General features: G+C 43.3%; 1 protein-coding gene across 1 annotated transcript in view; it reads left to right on the forward strand.

The window, feature by feature from the left end:
- Positions 1–22,150, forward strand: part of KIFBP (kinesin family binding protein) — a 606,159-nt gene that overhangs the window by 401,974 nt on the left and 182,035 nt on the right. The window contains exon 5 of the mRNA XM_086922159.1: positions 20,000–20,093. Within this exon, the coding sequence (XP_086778285.1) occupies positions 20,000–20,093 (94 nt within the window). The remainder of the gene's footprint in view (positions 1–19,999; positions 20,094–22,150) is intronic.

Here is a 22,150-nt window from a genome sequence, read left to right on the forward strand (position 1 = left end):
CGCAACGGATTCCGTTTCATGGTCTGTTACGAACAATGGAGAAGGTGGCTGAAGAGTAGGAGTTGGCAATTGGAGAGCAGAATCCTCAACATTGCTGACAGAAGACTTCGTAATGACTGTAGGGGCTGAAATGTCCAAAGGCACTAAGGGCATATTGGCGAAGTACAGTGATCCTGAAGTGGATGCTGCGTCCTCTTGCTGTGTCCCTGACGGTAAAGGTAAAGCTGTCGTCGACACAGCCGTTGACGTAGATATTTGAACTGGAGCAGCCGTCGACGACGATGATTTAGAAACAGTCGTCGGAGACGGTGATGTCTTGGATGAATTCGTCGACGTCGAATGCTTTGATACAACCGTCGACGGTGATTTCGTCGACGGGATCGTCGTCGAATCCTTGGATGATATCTTCGCCGTCGACGAAGCTGTAGTCAACGAGCTGGTCGACGGGGTCTTCGACGTCGATGGGGTCTTCGTCGTCGACGGTGTCTTCGCCGTCGACGGAGTCTTCGACGTCGACGGAGTCTTCGACGTCGACGGGAACTTTGCAGTCGACTGGATCTTCGACGTCGACGGAATCGTCGACGATGACTTCTTCGTCGACGTTGGCTTCTTCGTCGACGATATAATAGGAATCGTCGACGAGACTGAAGAGGTAGAAGCTTTCGTAGTCGTGAAAGCCGTCGACGATAACCTCGTCGACGACGCCGACGTCGTTGTGACAGTAGTCGTCGACGAAGCCACAGCAGCCAATCTCGTCGATGGAATGGTCGTCGACGAGCCCGTCGACGACCGCGCTGTCATAAGTGTAACAACACTTATAGAGGCTGGAAATGACGCCTGAGAGCCAGGTCTCGTGGGCGTAGACACAGCAGTCATAGTAGCAGTAGGTTTTACTGGAGCTACAGTCAAGGCCAGCTTTTTCTTCTTTAGAAAAGGAGATGGTAACTCCTGAACACTGCCACGCTTGGAGGCCACAGTAGAAGGACCTGACTGGAAATTTCTGCGTCTGACAAAACTGCGTCCTTATCCTGAAGGCGCTTCAGCCATAACAAAAGACGACCCTCCCTGTCTCTGAGGGTTTTAGCAGGGAAAGTTCTACAGAACTTACAGTCGGCCACCTTGTGTTCTGGATATAAGCAGTAAATACACTTTTGGTGGGGGTCCTTCTCAAATAAATGCAGTTTCCCACAGGAAGAGCAAGGTCTAAATAAAGACTTCTTACTTGACATCTTGAGAAAACACTGAGTAGAAGAGTAGATATGAAGAAAACTGAGCAGAGCTCAGGGAGACTCCCTTCACACGACGTGCGGTAGAAAATCTGAGGGCTTGAGCTTCTGAGGAGAAGGTTCTAGAGGGTGCTTGAGCCTGATTGGCTGCAGTTTGGACTAACATAATGACACTGATATGTTGCAAATGAGTTTTCTCTCTCTAATGCTTTCCTATGTAGGAACCATTGTTGAGGTTTTTCAGTGTATATTTTATCTGTTTTATTATGTATTATGATATTACATATATATATATATATTAGCATTATTGCTATTTTATTTACCGTGGGACTCCCACTTCGACGACGGGGAATATTCAAGCATGTGAATCTATGAAAGACACCCCTAATACTGGAGAAATGGGGATTACACCACAGTTAGAGGATTGCACCTCTTGGGGTGCAGTCTTTGCTGTCATATGTACCAGAACACATGGTATTCCTTCATTAGCAGTAGTACCAGATGTATTAAGACAAATCCAAAACGACTATGGAGCAGAAACTGCCCAAATCTTAGGGATGAATTTATTAAATAACTACAACCAGGTATCAGCCATAATACTAGCTAATATTAAAGGGGAAGCATCATCAGTGGCAATCTGCCAACGCCTAAGGGAGTTCTCACCAGTAGATCAGTAGGCTGAACTACCCAAAACAATTGACACTGCATATGCAGAATTAGGCAGGGATAGTTTGGGGGGAAAAGCTTTGAAACCTCAACTACAGAGCAGTCCTGAGAAGGATAATTTTAAACAAGCACCTATTTCTTCTAAAAAGAAGTGGGATAATAAAAAAGAAAACTCTAAAGACAAGAGATCTCAGTCCCAAGGTAGGTCTCCTCTACAGGAGCCATCTGAAAAGAGGTATAACCTCAGGAATACGGATAATATTAGGGTATCAGGATACTGATACACGTTCCTCTAGTTCCTTTCAGGGCTCGAAGAAAAGCTCCAAAAGGGAAGGACAGTCAGAAAATAGAGAGGAGCGCACACTGTCTAGAGACAAGCAGTGCGCTCAAGACTTTACTTCTAAAAAAGAAGTTAAGGAAAATCCAAAACCACAATTTTAGAAAAAGAAAGTTGCTGTTCTGAAAATCAAACATGCCCAGAATTCTGAGGACACAACATGTGAACGAGAATTGGGCTCTGACGATGCTAGACAATGCGGCAGAAGTAACAATAGCTCGCCTGAACCTGAAGGAATTTCTGGTGACAGCGGAGTTGAATGACTACATCACAGTGGAAACACCAGACACCAGGGTGAGCGTCCAACATAGGTTATATGAAGTAACACTCCGGCTGGAGGGGGACAAGCCCAGGAAAGTGAAAGCTCTTTTTTGGACGAACTTATCATCTGGTTATGACATCCTGTTAGCAGAACAAGATTGGTTATGACATCCTGTTAGCAGAACAAGATTAGCCGCCTGCATTCGTTATGGAGTGCCTCTGGGGAGAACGTATAGTTTTTCCTGCATTTTCCAACTATGTTCCCGTTAGCTTAAAACATGCTTATGCGCAGGAGTGGGCAGTAGCCCAAGCTCCAGCACTGTACAAAAATCATGCAGTATGGGATGAGAACTCAACCTACCACGTGATCCTGTTAAAAGTTTCACCTAATGCTCAGAGGCAATATCCTATAAAGCAAGAAGCTAAAAAACTGGTCAGGTAGATCTTAGATCAACTTGAATAACAGGGGGTCATTGAAAAATTTAACTCTCCAATGAACAGTCCTTTATTTCCTGTTGCTAAACCGGACAATACATATAGTCTAGTTTTAGATTACAGACTTCTAAACTCATGCACAAAGACATTTGCTGTCCAAAATACACATATTGCCGCATTAATGAATAACATTGTGCGCAAAAAATACAAAACCACTCTTGATATCTCAAATGGATTTTTCTTCCAAAATATAGCATCTGAAAGCAGGTATTTGACCCCCACCCTTCAGTGCATTGGGGTCCCAGCGATAATTTTGCAGTTTGGCACAAGGTTACAAAAACATCCCAGGTGTATTTTCAGCAAGAGTAACAGAGTTACTTCACAAATTTGATGAAGCGTTGTCCTATGTGGATATCAGACGACGAATTAGAGAGGCACTTGACCAGGGTAAGCACCATTATTATGGGATTTGCCGCAGAGGGTTTAAAGTTCAACTTTAAAAAGTCAAAAATCGCCCACCTCAATGTCTTATTTTTAAGATATAAGCTGTCAAGTGAAGGCAAAAGTTTGGCAGCTAACTTTTTAGAAAAGTGTTCACTGTTCCAGCCTCTAAAATCTTAAAAAAAATTACAATCAATATTGGGATTCCTAAATTTCGGCATGACGTACATTTTAGATTACGCACAAAGGGTAAAACCTTTCTATGAATTAATAAAACCTGACTTTTCGGTCAAACATTGGACACAAGAACATTCTAATATTCTTTGTTTACTCCAGGAAGACATGATTGCTTCCAAACAGGCATAAACATACACCACTTGGTGATACGCATAATTGTGGGTCAATGCGAGTATTCTTATTTAACTTTTAATGAAGGAGAAACTGTACCAATCTTATGCAAATCACACCTATACACAAAAGCAGAAATGCATTTCACTTCACCAGAAAAAATTCTGACAGCTGTTCATACTGCGGTAGCAAGAGAAAGAGCACTGGCTCAGGGGAAACACATTATTGCTGTAACTCCAGTACCAGCTTTAGAAGCTGTTACAAAAGCCAGCATCACAAATGCGAAAGTGTTACATCCCAGGTGGATACAATGGGCTAACTGCAGCAGACATTAAATACATATTTGATTCCAGTTTTAAAACACAGGCATTCCTGCAATATGGACAAGAATATCCTCTACCAAATGAAATCTTGACTCTTCAACAGTATGCATATATAATATACACTGACGGATCTGTGCAACCGGCCAAAGGGAGTAAGCAACAATATTTTTTCAGCGTATGCAATCGTAAAAGGTCGCATGCATGATGGCAAGTTCCATCCTAGTTGCACAAAGACGCAATCTCTAGGAGACGGCACGGCTCAGTTAGCAGAATTAAAAGCGCTGATACTAGCACTCGTAAATACGGATCGAGAATTACCCACACTAATCGTGTGGGTTTCCTTTTACTGTGTACAGTCGTACAATGAGTACTTACAACATTGGGAGCAAAACGGGTTTAAAGATTCAAAAGGTGGCACAAATAAAGCATAAAATGCTATGGGGAAAGGTAGCGGAATTGAAATCCGAGCTACAGAGGACCCACGTGATCCACACACTGAGTCATGGCGTGATGTTGTGCATGTTGAAGGGAATTAATTGGCTGATGAACCCCAAAGGGGGCTGTTTGCACAGCTTCTTTGTCTGCGCTGACTCGTTCAAAGACTAGAATAGACAGAAATATGATAGCTGTCATCGCATCACACAAAGGCAGCACAGCAGTACCTAAAAGATGTCCACTCAAATACTCCAAGTTAGATGCACCAAACATTCCATATGCTCAGATTCCTGGAGTGGAGGATAGAGTAATACCAAATATGGATTGTAGGCAAGGTTTAATATTAGCTGCACACAAGAGTTTGGGGTCTGTGCACACAGGCTTTACAGCGACTATTTATTTACTGAAACAGCGCTATTGGTTGCCAGGGTTATCTAAGCACACTAAAGACTATGGGCCAGATCTAGGTGGCCTATTACCGGTCGGTAGACTTTTCCTATGTAGGGGGCATATTTACCGATTCGGTAAAGAACTAATCGGTATTTACCGAATCATCATTTACCGATTCGGTATTTACTGAATCAGTAAATGAAATGTAGGAAGCACTTCAAACAGTGCTTCTGTGCTTAAAGGATTCGTTATTTACCACCAGCTATTAGTTGGTGATAAATAACGAATTCCTATGTAAATGCAAATATGTGCATTTACACCTGTGCCATGTGACAGATATTATGTGTGTCACATGTACACACAAGCACTAAACAGGGGTGCAACAGGGTGTCAAAGTGACACCCTGCCACCCTGGACTTTTTCACAATTTTACTGAATCGGTAATTACCGATTTGGTAATTGACATTCATTCCTATGGGCCTCCAGGCCAATAGGAATGAATGGCAAATACCGAATCGGTAAATACCGATTCGGTAAATACCGAATCTTACAGATTCGGTATTTTTTTCCGAATTATTATCTACATTGCAATTACCGATTCAAAAATACAGAATTGGTAAAATTCGGTATTTTCGAATCGGTAATTTACAATTACCTACACCTAGCCCTAAGTCTTGAAAGGCAACAGATGAATGGCTCCACCGTTGCACGCCCGGCACAGAGCACAGATGCCATTACTGAAGTCAGACAAACCTCCCGCATTTGTGTACTTGGACCACTGCTGCCCCTTACAACCGGACAGGGTTTATAGATATAGCATGGTGACAGTGGATTCCTGCTCAAGATTCCTATTGTTATGGCTTCAGCGTTCTGCTGACGCTCGAACTGTTATAAAAGATTTGCGAGTCTTTATTGGTACATACGCAATTTGCACGTTATACTCTGACCACGGCCCTGCATTTAGTTCTCGGGCTTACAAAGAGGCCATGAAAGGAATGGGCGTAGCATTGCAGTTCTCATCTCTGTATCATCCTGAGGGAAATTATGTTGTGGGGAAAAAAATATGTGCCTTAAAGTAGTCGTTAACAGCTAGGGTTTTAGGCAAGGGTGGTACTTGGTTCATACACCTTTATGGGGTCCAGCTGGCATTAAACAACCAGCCAAGAAACTCACTAGGAGGTGTCACTCCATATGAGGTCCTCTTTGTGACACAAATATGGGTAGCTGATCTTGATTGTGAAGGCGCATTGGCGGATGAAAAACCATTTGATATCAATGATCGTTTCACTGTTTTACAGGATCTAAATGAATTTAGGACAAAACAAAGCAATGTCCATCTAAAACAGATCGGCACTGAAGAGGTCAAGGTAGTCACGGCAAGACCTGTCTGGATCCCAAAAGTCGGGGATCTGGTCAGCGAGAAAATAGCGGACAAAAAGGAATTTGGACCTTCTTACAGAAAACCTGTACCAGTCCTTGCAGTACATGAAACCAGAACTGTGCTGCTCCTGCCTCTCGCCGGAAAAAAGGAGAAAAGATTAGTCTCAATCGACTTACTCAAAACACACTATGTGGCCGATACTAAGCAGTAGGCCTAGTGGACTCCAATGTAGCAGACGTCCTCTTCTAGCTACAATCCAAGAAGTTCAAACAGAAAGACTCATCACGTTTGAAGAGCCACCTGTAAGGAATGAAGGAACGAGCAACAATGCTATGGAACTTGTTCCACTTGAACCGAACATTCAAATTCAAAACGAAAATCAGAATTATTCACAGGTTGCAATTGACCAAATGCAGACGTCTTCGTCAACTTGCCTCGTCGAGAGGATAATAAAATTTCAACCAATCCCGATGCAATTCCTACAATTGATCGAACAGCAGCTAGCTATTTCATTAACTTTGATATGTTTTCACTGGATCCAAGCGAGCCGGTAACGACACCAGCCAAAACACCATTCAAGCAAGAATCCAAGAACTTTCTTCTCTTTCTTCAAAAGACATACCTGGTATCACCTTCGATTGAACTCTAGATAAATTCTGGGATAATGTTTCTCTTTTATGGCTACGTTTAGTATTGACTTTTAGCAAGCTTATGAATGGACATTATCTTCAACAAGATTCCACAGCCCGAAAGGTCAACTTCCTCCTGAAGCCACACACATCGTCACATCATGAACAAAGAGACTTGTCACCAGTGAAGATCACAGCTGTTCCTATACCTCCTGGTATAGGATGGGACAAAGTTGATTTTAACATATTCAGACTGACCAAACATTTTTGTGAAAATCTTTTTTATTAACCATGCTCATATCAGACAAGTTTACAGTGCAATGGTCTAATAACATACAATAGATCATCAGTATACAACACACAGCAAGGCCAGCATGTACCCCGGGCCAGACCTTCCGATTAAAACCCCCCCTGGCCCACCATCCATGTCTCTGTATTTCCGCCACGGCCCCCAGATCCTCTTCCATTTTTTTATTGCTCCTCCTGCTTTTGTAGATGGTTTCCTCCGCCCTCTGGCACCAGTCGAGATCCCGCCCCACTGCTCCCACTGCAGAGGAGCCCGCGCCCTCCAGGCACTGGAAATATTTCTGTTTGCGACCCCAGCTGCCATCGCAATTCAGAGCTCCCAATACTTGGTCCAATCCGTGGCCCCCTTGATAATTAGAAGCAACTATCTGGGCTCCCTCGGTACTGGCGAGCCCACTACCTCGGCCATCGTGTCTGTGACCTTGGTCCAGAAGGGCACGATCTCTGGGCACTCCCACAAGATGTGAAAAAAGGAGCCTTCTTCCTGGCAACTCCTCGCGCAGAGGGCCGACTGACACCTACCCCATGAGTACAAGTGGGTGCGAGGGTAATACATGCGGTACAATATCTTGAGCTGCACTAAACAGAACTGGACTCGAATCGCAATATCCCGAGGGCTCTGCAATGCATCTTGCCAGTCCTCTTCTGCTAATGCGCCCAAGTCGTGCTCCCAGTGCGTTCTCAGCGGCCCTAAAGGATCCGGCATGTTGTTTATGAGCTTTCGATATATCGTCAAAGTAGGCTTCTCCAGGATGGGATCGTGAAGTAGGCGATCCTCCAGGGGAGAATATTCTGAGATGGAACTGCCTCTCTTAATCTGTGAGCGCAGGGCATGCGTGAGGCGCAAATAGTGATACCGCTGCGACTCGTGCATGTCAAATTCTTTTTTTAGATACTTGAACGAGCGAGGGGCGTCCCCCTTCCACACGTCCTCAATGGTATTCTATACCTATTAGTTTCCACCGATCATGACAACTCTGCCAGTTGCTAACCATGCCATAGGGGGTGCAACCCGTCAAGGATCCGGACCACCCCAGAAATGTATTCACCTCCCTCCAGCAGTGCACCACCACTCCGGTGTGCGAGGGCCAGTCCGCTCGGAGCCTGCGGGCATATAACAATGATTTTCAGCTCCCACTCGGCATCACCAGCCGGTCAACCCTCTGATCTGTCTGAGTACAACCAGTCGTTAACCACCTGCAACTGGGAGGTCCAATAATAGAGCTGCAAGTCTGGGAGTGCCACCCCCCATCATACACCCCTTATGTGAGCATACGTAGCACTATCCGAGGATTTCCCCATCCCAGAGCAGGGTACGCGCTGACTGGGATATCCTTTTAAAGACCCCCGACGGGACCAGGAACTGCCTATTCTGCAAGGTATAGGGAGACTGACTGAACTTTTAAAAATGAGTCATGCATTTAAAATCTCATAAAGTGATTTCATTACTCCCAGTACATTTTCTGATGATTGGGACACTGAAACAGTTAATAACATGTTATCAGATCTGGAAAAAACTGCTACATTTTCTAATACTGATATGTTGGAGGGTTCCTCAGACTATGACAACTTGTGCTGTTATCTACTACTAACATACAATTGATCAGACCCCAATTGGAAGGAGTGGGTGGTTTGGCCCTTAGACACAAACACGTCATAAACTGTTCCTGCACATCACCGAGGGTCTTAGTTTACATAGGCCAGACCCACGATATGTACAGAGAGAACATCCAGGAGTAGTGACATCCTATAGTGTTGGGAAGTTGTGCCTATATTGGCTAGAAACCTCAACACTTACAGTGGTAAAACAGCACTTAGCTTTACTTTAAGAAATCTTGGGATTTACCATATTAATTTTGATGCCGGAGTGGGGATCGAGAAGTGTTTCTGCCAAGACATTGTTTTACACGGAGCCTGCAATGGTTCAGTTTCGAATCTGTCTTGCCATATGAAAGGAATGCCAGCTGCCGTGATAACGCCAAAGACACACAATTGATTGACGGAATGCAGAACAAATCAAAACATTCACCCCCAGTCAAGACATCTGGGTTAAATCCATAATTCTTTTGCTCACCATGCCACCCCAGCTTAGACCATATGCAAATCAGTCTTGATCCTGTGCCTCATGGGAACAGTCCAGCCCGAACTGCTAAGCCAGGTCCTCCCTGGACTGGAAACAAGCATCCTAGGACTGGTTTCGGGGTTTCACCCCTCTTCAGCCAGGATAGCTTGATTCCGGTGGCACGCCAGCATTTGAGCTACTTTTGAATGAGAGTTACTTGAAGCTGGGCGATCAAGGTTGTTATTGCATGCTTCCAGGCATTACATATCTGGTCACTGTGAACACCAGGGTTACTTGCTGTATGCAGGTATTGTTTCATCCAGCAAATACAGCCAGGGAGGCGCTAGTATGGCCTTCGCTGAATGTTTCGTTGATGTAGTTTGATGCTTTGAGCAGAATGAAAGCCATGTTTTTACAGCAAACCGTGCCGTTAGCCTCCGCTCGAGAAACCTTTAAACTGCAAATTGCAAGGACCTCAACAGATACAGGCACTAATACACCTATTTAAGACCATAGGGTCCGGATTCCTTAGCACTGTCCAAACAGTCCATGTTTAGAAGTATTTTCGGGGGTCTACCTCTGATCCTGCTCGCTGTAGCTGGAATCCTGATTGTCGTTTAGCTGCTTCGCAATGGACGGACCATCCACCAGCGTGATTGTAAAAGCTCTCCTGGAGAGATATTACCGTGAGCGCATGGTACAGCATCTCGGTGCTAATACTAATACGAAGGGGGACCCCTGACACAATAGAGGTAGGTATGCAGGGGAAATAAAGAACACCAAAAACAAGAAGATACCTGCTCCGTACTTTCAAGTAAGGCCCTAGAAAAGGGTCCTAAGATTAATCAACTATCTCCGAAGAAGATCAAGGGCAAAGATGAATGATCACATCAAATTTTACAAAATTTATAATAGTTTTATTTATTTTTAAACAAACATTTCATCAATTTATAAATACACAGAATCATTGTCAAGACACATCATAGTTTGATAAGACAAAAATCAATAATTCCAGTCCCACACACCTAATTCATACATCACATTCATACCATCATACATTCCCAATATTCATCATAATGACTCGCACATCATTCACACAATTCACAACAAAATTAATATTAAAAATTGTGCATAACAGCCACAAGATGGTCAGATGACAGAGAGAAAGCAAATCATCAGGGGGGTAGGGGTAGATACAATCCAGTTGCCCCCGCACGAATAACGCCAACGCGTGTTTCAGTGTGTTGCCCCAGCCGGGGCTACACCTTCATCAGGGTGGAGATGTACAATAAGGGGTGGGACAAAGCACCTGCAGATGTGGAAGGAAGGAACACACATTTCAGAGTAATTATTCATACTAACACACAATGAATTTCGATCAAATCAACAAAAGCTCCTTGATAGGCTCCAGGAAAACAACAATTCAGCTATATACATAATATCAAAACTGGAATAGAGTGCTTAAACAAAACACATCTGAAACAACAGGGTGCACAAGATCGCCATTTATCCAAGACTCATAGGGAGAGTCATCAGAGACACATTTCCAACAGACCCACTCACCCAAGTAAAGACAAGATTATAGGTAAAGAAAAAATAATGTGTAGTTACCAAGGTCAAGAAACAAAATACCAGAATTAGAAACAAACAGCAAGCAATAAGTTGGAGGTCAGTACCAATCCCCTGGGTGATAAAAGGGATTTAAATATACTCTCAGGTCGCATACCCATCCTTATTAAAGCAAAAAAACGCTGGAAGTAATTTCTAAAACAAAGGCCACAGCATCTGGGTGCACCTTGCCTACGGGAACTACGTGCTTCTTGATTCCTATCCATCAGACCAGTCTTTGAGGACTGCGTCATACCTGTTTTCCGATGCCTGTTCTGCTGAAGCAAATGCAAGTTGGACATCTGTCTGACACCTCTGATGGAGACGCCAGCGGACTTAGACTCCAGGCTGGAACCACTGCAGTCCCATGCTCGACTCTGTCCCCAGCATATTATCATCTTGACGCATGCCTTCCTTGAGAAACCGCAGGCGCCTTTTTCGACTGAAATAAATTTCAGCTCCAACATTGACACCGAGGTTTCAAATTCAGCAGCAGAAGCCCACATGCAAGCTGCCAGCAACAAGGAGTTACATCTATGTACACTTCACGTGCTATGCGAGGTACTACAGTGTTTGTCCCCTACTACAGCAGGCAGTGACAATGTTATGTCTCCCAGCCAGGACATTTAATCTGAATCTGGCTCACCATGTGCTGGAAACAAATATGGAACTTTTCCTTTCCCTTTGTTTACTCTCGAAATAATTTTTTTCCAAATTGACACTTTGAATCTCAGTGCATGGCCTTCTAAGTACGCTTACATTAGTTCAACTTGTATGATCGAACTCATTTAAAACTGTGATTTGCCACAATATCAAACACTACCAAAGCAACTTTTTCCTCGTTTTTTAAAATGTTTTTAAATGAAAATGTTAACGTTTTTAAACATTTTAAATGACTGCTTGATAATTTTATGCACTGACACTGTTCTCAATGTGCATTTCGAGAATGTGTATTATTATTCTTAAGTATTAGGTGGAGTGGGTGTTATATTAGATATCGGTACCCTAATATAGGTCCAGGGAACATCGTACACTTTCCGTGCATCAGCTCCCGTCATTTCATATGAACAAGCCTTATAAGGATATAACACCAAATAAGGAAAGACTGCCTTGTATGGACATAACTCCTTATAAGGTCTGCAGCCTTTTATGGACTAAACCATAAAGGTGTGACTTCCTGGGGGCTCACAGATCCTTTCTGGAAACATCCGCGCTGGAGAACTCCTTCACCATTCTAGGTGATTTTAATTTTCATTTTGATGTGCCCGACAATCCCGACACAGCCACGCTTTTAGCTGACATGTCCACTTTTGGTCTATCCCCTTTGGTTCATTCCCCTACGCATGAAGGAGGTCACACACTAGACGGCATTTTTTCTAATGCCTCGGGCCTCAAACTTACAGAAATACTCCCTTTAATTTGGTCGGATCACCATCTCATCCTGGCTTCACTTCCAGTGGGCGACCCCCTGGTCGACAAACCCCACCCTAATCCCTGTCTCCCCTACTTGGCATGGGATGACTTAGATGTACGCAGGCTGGAAACCTTGCTTAATGATACCCTCCCTACGTTATCTCCGGACCCTAATAACGCCACGTCCCAATTTTACAACTGGGTGAGCTCAGCAGCAAAAGATCTGGTCCCAGTTAAACAACGGTCACGCAGTAGATCTACCCCCTCGGCCCCGTGGTACTCAGAGGAACTGCGTACCCAAAAACAACAGTGCCGAAATAGAGAGAGACACTGGCGGAAGGACTACACACCTGAAGCCAAACTCCTATATAAAGAGTCGGTAGCAAAATACAAACATCTTATCTTGGACGCAAAAAAAAAGTATTATTGCAATAAAATTGAAACCGCACAAAACTCCAATAAATGCCTATATGAGACCACCAAACAATTGGCGGGTTTCTCTGTGGATCTCACACCTCCCCCGTCCCAAACCCTTTGCGACGCTTTATCAAAGTTCTTCTTCAGCAAAGTTGATGACATTTACAGGGTTTTCGCCAATAACGTTACTCTCTTCCACAGGCCATCAATTCAACCTGAAGGACCCATTCTCTCGCAGTTCAGCGAGGTCACGTGTCCGCAGGTGCTAAAAACGATATCCACCATCAAATCGGGATCGGCCCTCGACCCTTGTCCCTTGAAGGTCTTGAGACCTATCATGGATGCAGTCTTACCCTCTATAACCAATATCTGCAACTCCATGTTTAGCACTGGCATCTATCCCGAGACACTAAAGAAAACCCTAATAAAACCGTTGCTCAAAAAACCCACCCTTAATAACGAAGAACTCAAAAGCTACCGCCCCATCGCCAGTCTCCCACTATTAGCAAAAATAGTGGAAAAAATTATGAATGCCCAACTCTCCTCCTTCATCGAGGATAACAAATGCCTAGATGAATCACAGTTTGGCTTCCGTCGCTTCCACGGAACCGAGACGGCCTTGGTCAAAGCGGCGAACGACATTAGATCTATCCGGGATGCGGGAGGCACCGCCGTCCTGATATTACTAGACCTGTCGGCGGCCTTTGACACGGTCGACCATTCCACCTTGGTCAACCGTGTCGAGAGCATAGGCATCCAAGGTAACGCCAAAAATCTTCTTGCCTCCTTCCTGGCCAACAGGACCCAGGTCGTCACTGTGGGACCTTTTGAATCCTCCCCTCTGTCACTACCGTGTGGAGTTCCCCAAGGCTCATCCCTTAGTCCGACACTATTTAACATTTATGTGTCGGACCTTGCCAATGTCATCAGGGCACACGGGATGAGCCTCACTTCATATGGTGATGACACTCAACTGGTCCTTGCTGTCAAAAACGACGGGCTTCAGAAAGCCAACATGTTCAACCAGGGCATGTTGGCTATCGGGAACTGGATGTCACACAATTGTCTGAAGCTAAACTCCGACAAATCGGAGGTTGTAATCTTCGGCAATCTCTCTCCGGAGTGGTCCCTCCTTTGGTGGCCGTCATCCATGGGCCAGCCCCCAGTCCCGGTTGACAAAGTGAGGAACCTGGGAGTCATGTTTGACAACCGTCTGAACTTCCTACCACATGCCAATCAGATATCCTCTTCAGCCTTTCATAAACTTAGGCTCATCAAAAAAATTCTGCCCTTTTTACCTGAAAACATGGCGAAAACGCTGGTAAGCTCCCTGGTGCTCTCCACCCTAGACTATTGTAACGCTTTGTTTCTAGGGGCCCAGGAGAGAGTGTTAACAAAAATGCAGTCCATACAGAACGCGGCCGCCAGGCTCCTAGGGCGAATCCCCAAATTCCATCCGGTTTGACCCACCATGAAACAACTTCATTGGCTTCCGGTGAGGAAGAGGATTAAGTTCAAAACCTTGTGCCTGGTATACAAGGCTTTACACAACGCTGTCCCAGCGTTCTTCACTCAGAACCTTACCCCCTACTGTCCATCTAGAGCACTGCGCTCTTCCAGCTCCCTGGACCTGGTGATCCCCCGAACTAAATCTGTCAACTGGGGTGACAGAAGATTCCTTGTGGCTGCTCCAAAATTATGGAACACACTGCCTCATTCGATCAAGACCAGCACGTCCCTCTGGTCTTTCCGAAAAAACCTCAAAACCTGGCTTTTTAATCAATGATCTCCCAGTCCCCTTGTTGGCTAAACATTGCAGTTACTTAGCGCCGAGATGCCCACGGGCCTTCGTTTCGCGCTTTACAAATGTTAAAATATATAACCTTTCACCTAGTTCATGGCAAGGGTGGGTTCCGCCCGATCAATACTAAAACGTCATCCTTAGCACATATGAATAATTAATGAGTACACTCTCCAGGAGGTACACTTCACCTCTCCCATCGACGCACAAGGTTTAATTCCCAAATGTCATCCCCATACTGAAGAATGGGTAACACATGCACATAGACTGTATTAATACAGCACCTCTTGCTATCAGTAAGCAGGAGGGACCCGAGACTTCAAGGCCGACACACTGACCAGAGACACTGCGGCTCCCGCATGACATCACTCCAGCTGACAGTTGTCTAACCATCCCTTGCGGGGTGTCCAACGCGAGACCAGGACCGAGTCCCACACTCTCACTATTCAGGTATGGGGGTTAGACTAAATCCTAGCGGGATTCTTGGCTCTTAGATTCTAGGCTATTAGGCTCATTAGCTCTTTCGCACCTATTAACATGCTAGGTACACTTAGGTACGACTGGACAGGCATCTTAGGAGTACGCTCTTTATTTTATAAATGCATTCTATTTACATGTATAGGTTCGTGACCATTGCAAAATGGCACAACAATACTATTTCTTTGTATTCACTGGCTCTATATCTCTGTTACTGTGTTACAGTCGTAACAGAGCACTTATTCTACATGAGAAGAACTACTGTACAATAAATTCTTATTGTAAACACGTTCAACTGTTTCTTCTCTGTATCTCTCTGAGAGTAAAAACAAGCAAGCATGAGTGACTGGGTGAAAAGTAATATATTGTTTCCACGAGTCAGAGGTTATTGTGTTCTAAAGTTGCACAAACTAATCTCTCTGATAACAGGAGATTCTAGTGGCACTGCGAGCTAGCTAATGCGAGCCATAGGCTAATATATGGGGCGGGGGTGTACACAGAGTCAGTCTGCCACCAGATCCACAGTATGTGTTATACATAATCGTCCTAGGTCCTGCATGACAGGGTACTTTTTGGCACTACACTACAGTATGAGTGACTGTATGGGTGAATGAGTGGATGTGTGTGTAGTCCTAGCAATCAGTTAGTGGGTATGTATTAACTGGTATTGGTGTGTCTCTGGTTTCGAAAATGGTATTCTGGGTTTTAGAGTCGGTGTATCAAAGGTTATATTTGGGGGTGAGGAGGTGCATCAGATTTTCACGAGGATGATGTCATCAGTGAGGTCATTTGAGATGTCATCAGTGATGTCATTTGGGATGTCATCAGTGATGTCACTGACATGTCATGAATGATGCAATATGTGACGTCATCAGCAGTGCATTGCGGGGGCGCTAGTTATGGTTAGGTCTACTAGCTATAACGACCGAATTTCTCTGGTTTTGTACGTGCGAAATGTCCAACTAACTATAACGTCCCTGAAGCCTATGTTTTTTTCAGTGATATACATACACTATACACTCGATACACAATTACCAGGAAGTCCTGTTGCTCCAATATGGTACTAATGACCTATTTTGAACTAGGGCTTTCAATACGCACCAAATCAATTGCATACATTCTGGATACAAACACCGTCATCATTTAAATGTCCAGAATGCCGTTAAGCTAAAATCAGCGCTTATGATGCTCAAATTGATCTTAAACCTGCACAGATCATGTTGGGCATAACTCAGAACTTTGGAAATATCTCAATTATTCTTAGAGAAAATAACCAGATAGGAGGCAAAGTAATGTGGCCTTAATTGCTCTTTCCCATTTGGGACATACAACTGTGACCTCACAGTTGTCATCCCCTCTTTCTTTTTCAGGAAGCCTTACTTAAGAAAACTGTGATTACAGATACCTTACTTGTCATTCTATCTATCTGTGGGGAACCCAGGTAAAAATCAGTTTTGAGAATACTTACTTTTTGCTAGTGCCTATTAATGTACAGTTTAAAAAACACACAGTGGCAGCTCCTTTATATCACAAGTATTCCTTATCTATTATAAAACCGCAATTTCATTTTCTCTGATCCTAAGCATGGGGCGTTCTTTTTCCCCTTTTTCATGAAGTCTTTTTTCAACATCCCTTTTTCACGCTGGAATAAGAAATTCCTTTGAATGACAGTCACACAGTGATCCTTTTGTAGGAAGGTGGATACCTGATTATGGTTACCCCCAACTTTTTGCTTAGTGTTTAGCTGGTTTTCGACTTAGTTGGCCTGGGATCCTGCTAATCAGGGCCCCAGGGTATCTGCTCTCTCTGCATCCAAGGCCTACCAGGGGTTGCAGCATGTATTATGCAACCCCTGGCTGACTATCCACATTGACACAACTGGCTGATCACTCAGTTGGGGCAAGGTCGTGTAATCACCCCTTGCTTAGGTATAGTATTCCTATATCTAACCTTATATATAGACACATATGCACCTATGAGTCACTCCTATGGCAGGCCTTAACAATCCTGAGGGCAGTGCGCTTGGTTTTATGTGAGATGGTGCTCTAGCATGAGATGAGCCTGTCTGCAGCTTTCGGAACCATGTCCTTATAGCTGTTCTATGATATAGCCATACCATATACTCTTAAGTGCATTATAATCCTCGCGGTTAAATGCTAACTTTGGTTTGGATTTATCAAAACATGTTGTGTAAGGTGTCATACGCTTTGGAATACTAACCCCTCGCCAGTTCTGGCGACGGCAGTAGTATTCCACCCTTCTAGAGGGAGAAGACATGTTTGTCCGGTTAATCCCGGTTAAAGTTAACCAGAGCCTCAGCATCACAAAATGGATGCTGCTGCCATAGACACAAGTCTGACCTCCTGCTGCTGGGAGTCCTTCCAGCGAGGGAGGCTTGGACAATAGGTTTCCTGTCTTTGGGAGGTTCTAGCACGACCCCAGACAGGCCATAGTGTATTTTTGGCGTAGGGAGGTCTGAATGAAATGAGACACCACCTGGGGCACACAAGGTGTCCCATGCACAGCCCGGTTCAAACCAGTTGCTGGGGCGCCCCAGCTCTGGCGCGAAACTGGACAAAGGGAAAGGGGTGTAACCACCCCCTTCCCTGGTCCCACTTTCATTAGTATCATCACACCTCCATCTTTAATAATATATTTAAGTCAAAATGGTTTCATTTGTTTTTTTGGTTTCATATAGCCTTGAAAAAGCCCTAGGCTTGCATGCCTTTACAGGGCAAAATGCGTGTTTGCTATAACGTTCATAATAATGTAATTTTGAAACACTTTTGCATGGACTGAATCATCGCCAAGATAATCTTGGGAGGAACCAAATGACAAAATCTTTGGATGACACAGTTGTTTTCTCTTTGCAACAGAGTTTAGGAGCAGTGGTTATTTGTACATCTCTGAATTTGTGGGTACCCATACTAGCATGTGAGTCAGGTGGCTTTTTTCAAAAGTTTTCTTTCTTACACACTGGGTTACATTTGGAAGGCTCAAATTCTATTCTTTATTCCCACATGTCTCCCAATAATAATGGTACCTCACTTGTGTGGGTTGTCTCAGGGCCCACAACAGGAAAATCCCCTAAATACAATGTGCAAACATCAACATTTCCTGTCAAAAAATGTATCGGATTTGGCAGTTGGGGTAGCAACTTTCTTTTTTTGGGGTCAAAATCGAAGGCCACCCAGAGAAACCTACTAAACCCAGACATTTCTGAAAACTGAACAATCAGGGGGTCAGTGGTGATGTGCCTGGCATAGATCTCACAAGATTTTCTTTACCCACAGTGACATGGAAGCCTTAAACATTTCCTAAAATTGCACATTTTCCTTATATTTCTGTGATGTATATTTCCAGAATCATCAGGAATCTATATTTGTACCACCCAGCATTCCTCCTCTTGTCCAGATGAAAATTACTACCCTACACCACATGTGTGGCTGGGCATAGTGCCCACGACAGGCACACATTAAACCAAGATCAGTGGGAGTTTCACAGAGCAACTCTCATTGACCCTGGTTTGATTTGTGCGGATCAGCTCATTTCACTTTCACTTGTAATGATGTCAGCAAGCCAAACGCGCTGATCATCATTTAAAAAAATTAAAAATGCGGTGGGTTGCTGAGGGATTAAAAAAAGGAAATCCCTCTGGTGTATGTACCAGAGGGATTTGCTGCTGCAAGTGCTAGGGCGTGCTGGAGCCATCCATAGAACCTGAACATTAGCCTGAGACATGTTTTAAGGGGCTACTTGAGTGGGTGGCACAATAAGTGTTGCAGGCCCACTAGTAGCATTTGTTTTACAGTCCATGGTACATGTTATACCACTTTACTAGGTACTTATAAGTGGGTGTTAGCCAATTGTTCCATGTTTAGAGTATTGAGCACAAGCACTGGTTAGCAGTGGTAATGTGAATAGAGTCCTAATGTCAACAAAATGAAATTCCTAAAATAGGAAGGGTGAAGTCCAAGAGTTTTCGGGATGAATCTGTAGAGAGCCAAGACCAACATGTGGCATTTGGGGATTGTATCGGGCCAGGGATAATAGTCAAACTGTTTGTGTCTCTATGTCTGAGTTGTGCTAGAAATTAAAATGGTTATAAAATACAAAATGTGAGATGTTAATTAAAACAAAAAAGTACAGTGTAGTATAGATAGAGTGACCTTTGAATCTGCTCCTATCAACCTTTTATTTTCATGTGTTTTTCTTGGTTTGCGATTTCTTGGCTCTATTGTTGATCAGATTTTATTGCATGGATGGTTACATTGTCCCATTTGTATTCTGGTTATAATGGTTGGTAATCTATTGTTCCCGTTGGTAGTCTGTAAGTGAAATGACTACCACTTGTACTTGAAAACCAATGTAGTGTTTGTGATCTGGTTACTCTGTTGATCCATTGACATTTTATTTTAATGGTTTATGATGTTTTCTGTTTAGGAAGCGTGTGCTTGTGTGGAAACTTTTGCCTGTCATAAGGACCAGTACAGTTCATTAATCACCCTTGCCTGTTCTCTAGTTTTACTTTGCTGTCATACTATGCTGTAAGCTTTATGGATTCATTGCTCACAAATTAGCAATGTTTGGGCTTCCTTAAGGACACGACCAAAAGTCTGTCTCTCTATCAAATGTATCTACTACACTGTTTTTGCTGTGCTTGCCTTTCAAATTATTTTGTTAAAACACAAACACCATTTTCTGACTCCTGTTCATAATAAAGTTCTTTTAGGGTCCTGCTTCACTTTTCTAATGCTATCTTGTTTGCCCAATGAACACTATCTCAAACTTCCATTTTTTGGTACTCCATGAGATTACTTAATTAGGGGAGTTTCTCTGTAGGGCAGCTGAAGACCAACAAAGTTACTCAACTATTATGAAACGCATTCCCTAAATTCAAAACGTCCTTTAGCTCTGCTTGTGTTTTTTTAGCATATTTCAACTGTCATGTTTTTCAGATGTTGTGTTGATGTGCTTCTGATCTGCATTGGATTGTGTAGGCAGCATTTTATAAATGAAAAAAAAATCTTTTTTTTTTACTAGCAAATGTACATGGAATCGAGACATTGCTTAGCAGCTGCTAATGTTGTTTTACTTCAGGCTGACCATAGAGTGCCTGCGGAATCTGTGGAAGAAGGTACGTTTTTTCAACTAAATAACAAGAAAGTGAAACTATAGCAGAACTGAACTGTTTAAAATGTGTAGGGTACTCTATTGCTAATCTTGTAGCACAGGTACATTATACTTGTACTTTTAAGCCAGCCTTTGCACTCATTTGATGTCGTGCCTAATACCAGAAGGGGTGGAATGAATTGCCTAAGGGGCTGGGAACACTCCTCTGTACCTAGGACGTTTTCCACCCTTAATTCCCGCCCCCAATAGTACCTCTTCAATGCTCTCCACCCATCAAATACATTCTGATATTAGACTCAAGAGCGGGGAAGCCGACTGGTTAGTATTTAGGTCCATTCCAGCTTGCCACTCCTGTTTTTTGTGCACTCTTCTGGAACTCCCATACGTTCACTATATCTATTTTTGTGAATATCCTACCCAGCATGCGCAGTATAAGGTTAGCCAGTGAGATATCTACATCACTGGGTATTCCCAATAATGTGAATTGACCCTCATTTCTGTTGCACCTCCAGTTCATTTGCATGAGGAACCTTCTTACGTTGTGTATCTAAGGCAATTTGGTGTCCCAACCCATACTATTAACCCATATACCTTAAACTTCTAACCATGAAGTGCAATACCTTTAATTCTCATCAACCCCAACTCCTAATATGCATCCTTAGCCTCTATACACACCCCTTTGACCATTACACTCTCTATCATTGAGCCCAAACTATTTACCATTTTCAGGCTGTCCTTGTTTTAATATAATTTGGGAACAAACACTTTGGGAGATGTTAAGTATTGATTTTGGAACGAATAAATAAGTAGTGTTATTTTTTAGATGTTTTCGAACTATTGAGGCAATAATGATGCTTGGAGTTTTTTTTGTAGATACTTTGGCTCTTTGATTTACATGATTTTGATAAAGATGCTGATACACTTAACAGGTTTTTCAGAACCCTTTTTGAACCGGTACTTGTATTTTATCACAGGTCATCCATGGATGATTCATTAAGAGGTTTAAAATTGAGATACTTGTCACTATTTGCGCTAGAACAACGTTTCTTTAATAACTGGTCCTAATGGCTGGTACTGCTAATTATCTTTTCTAAGTACTTGGAGTTTTCAGAATATCTTAGCCCGCATAACTTACTTTCATATTCGATTGTGTTATTTGGTGCAAATGTTAACTGAATGTTTGTAGCATAAGTAACGGTAAATACACAGGCTCTGCATGCTCCTGCCACCTAGTGTTGGGTTCAGACGTTTGCAAAATGTTTTCTTTGAAGACGTAATTTGAGTCACGAGGTATAGTGACTCTACCCTTAGTCTGACTATCAAAGAGAGTCCGTCCGTCCATGTTGTTTGGACTATCATGTCACTCTTTCTTTTAGATAGACAACAGAAAGTTTTCTTTAAATAACCATCACCCACCAAGATGTCCCTTGGCGGCATGCTTTGTCATAGGGTTCTTCCTGTCCCGCTGCTGGACAGGCGTGCTGCAACCGGCCAATACGCAGGAGCACTTTTGATCATATACTATGAAGAGGTGGGAGCTTTCTAATGAAAAACTAGAGATAAAAAAACCTAGCTAAATACGAAAATAGGATTTCTTCTGGCCTCTTGCTAGTTTGGTTAAAAGAGGAATTGAAAGACATACTTGTATGTGTATCTATTTCAAAGGTCTACATGTTTCAAGCCATTACCCCAAGGCTTTTCGTCAGGACTACCATATGATCCCTAGTCCCACTCCTATTGGTGAACGACTCATGTGAGTATCCTTAATGTGTAGTAATAAATATATACCCAATATAATACCCAATCAGTAGTGTTTCTTTTAGATATGTATTTGGCCACAATTTGGCCTATGAGCTCAGGTAGCGGAAGGGACGCTTATAGTCAAACCTTCTTCAAAGCTACTCCTTTACCAGTGGAGATAGCCTGCATGATGTCCCATAGTTGGCAATGCTCATGGGCACCAACTCTATTGTTAAATTGTTTATTTTCCCCCCATCAGGTGCATATGTGTACCAATCAGGTTTGTGTTGAGCCCTGTGGCGCATTTTAAGTTGGGAAATT

The sequence above is a fragment of the Lissotriton vulgaris genome, chromosome 5 (assembly GCF_964263255.1).
Source record: "Lissotriton vulgaris chromosome 5, aLisVul1.2, whole genome shotgun sequence".
In the NCBI taxonomy this organism is placed as follows: Eukaryota; Metazoa; Chordata; class Amphibia; order Caudata; family Salamandridae; genus Lissotriton; species Lissotriton vulgaris.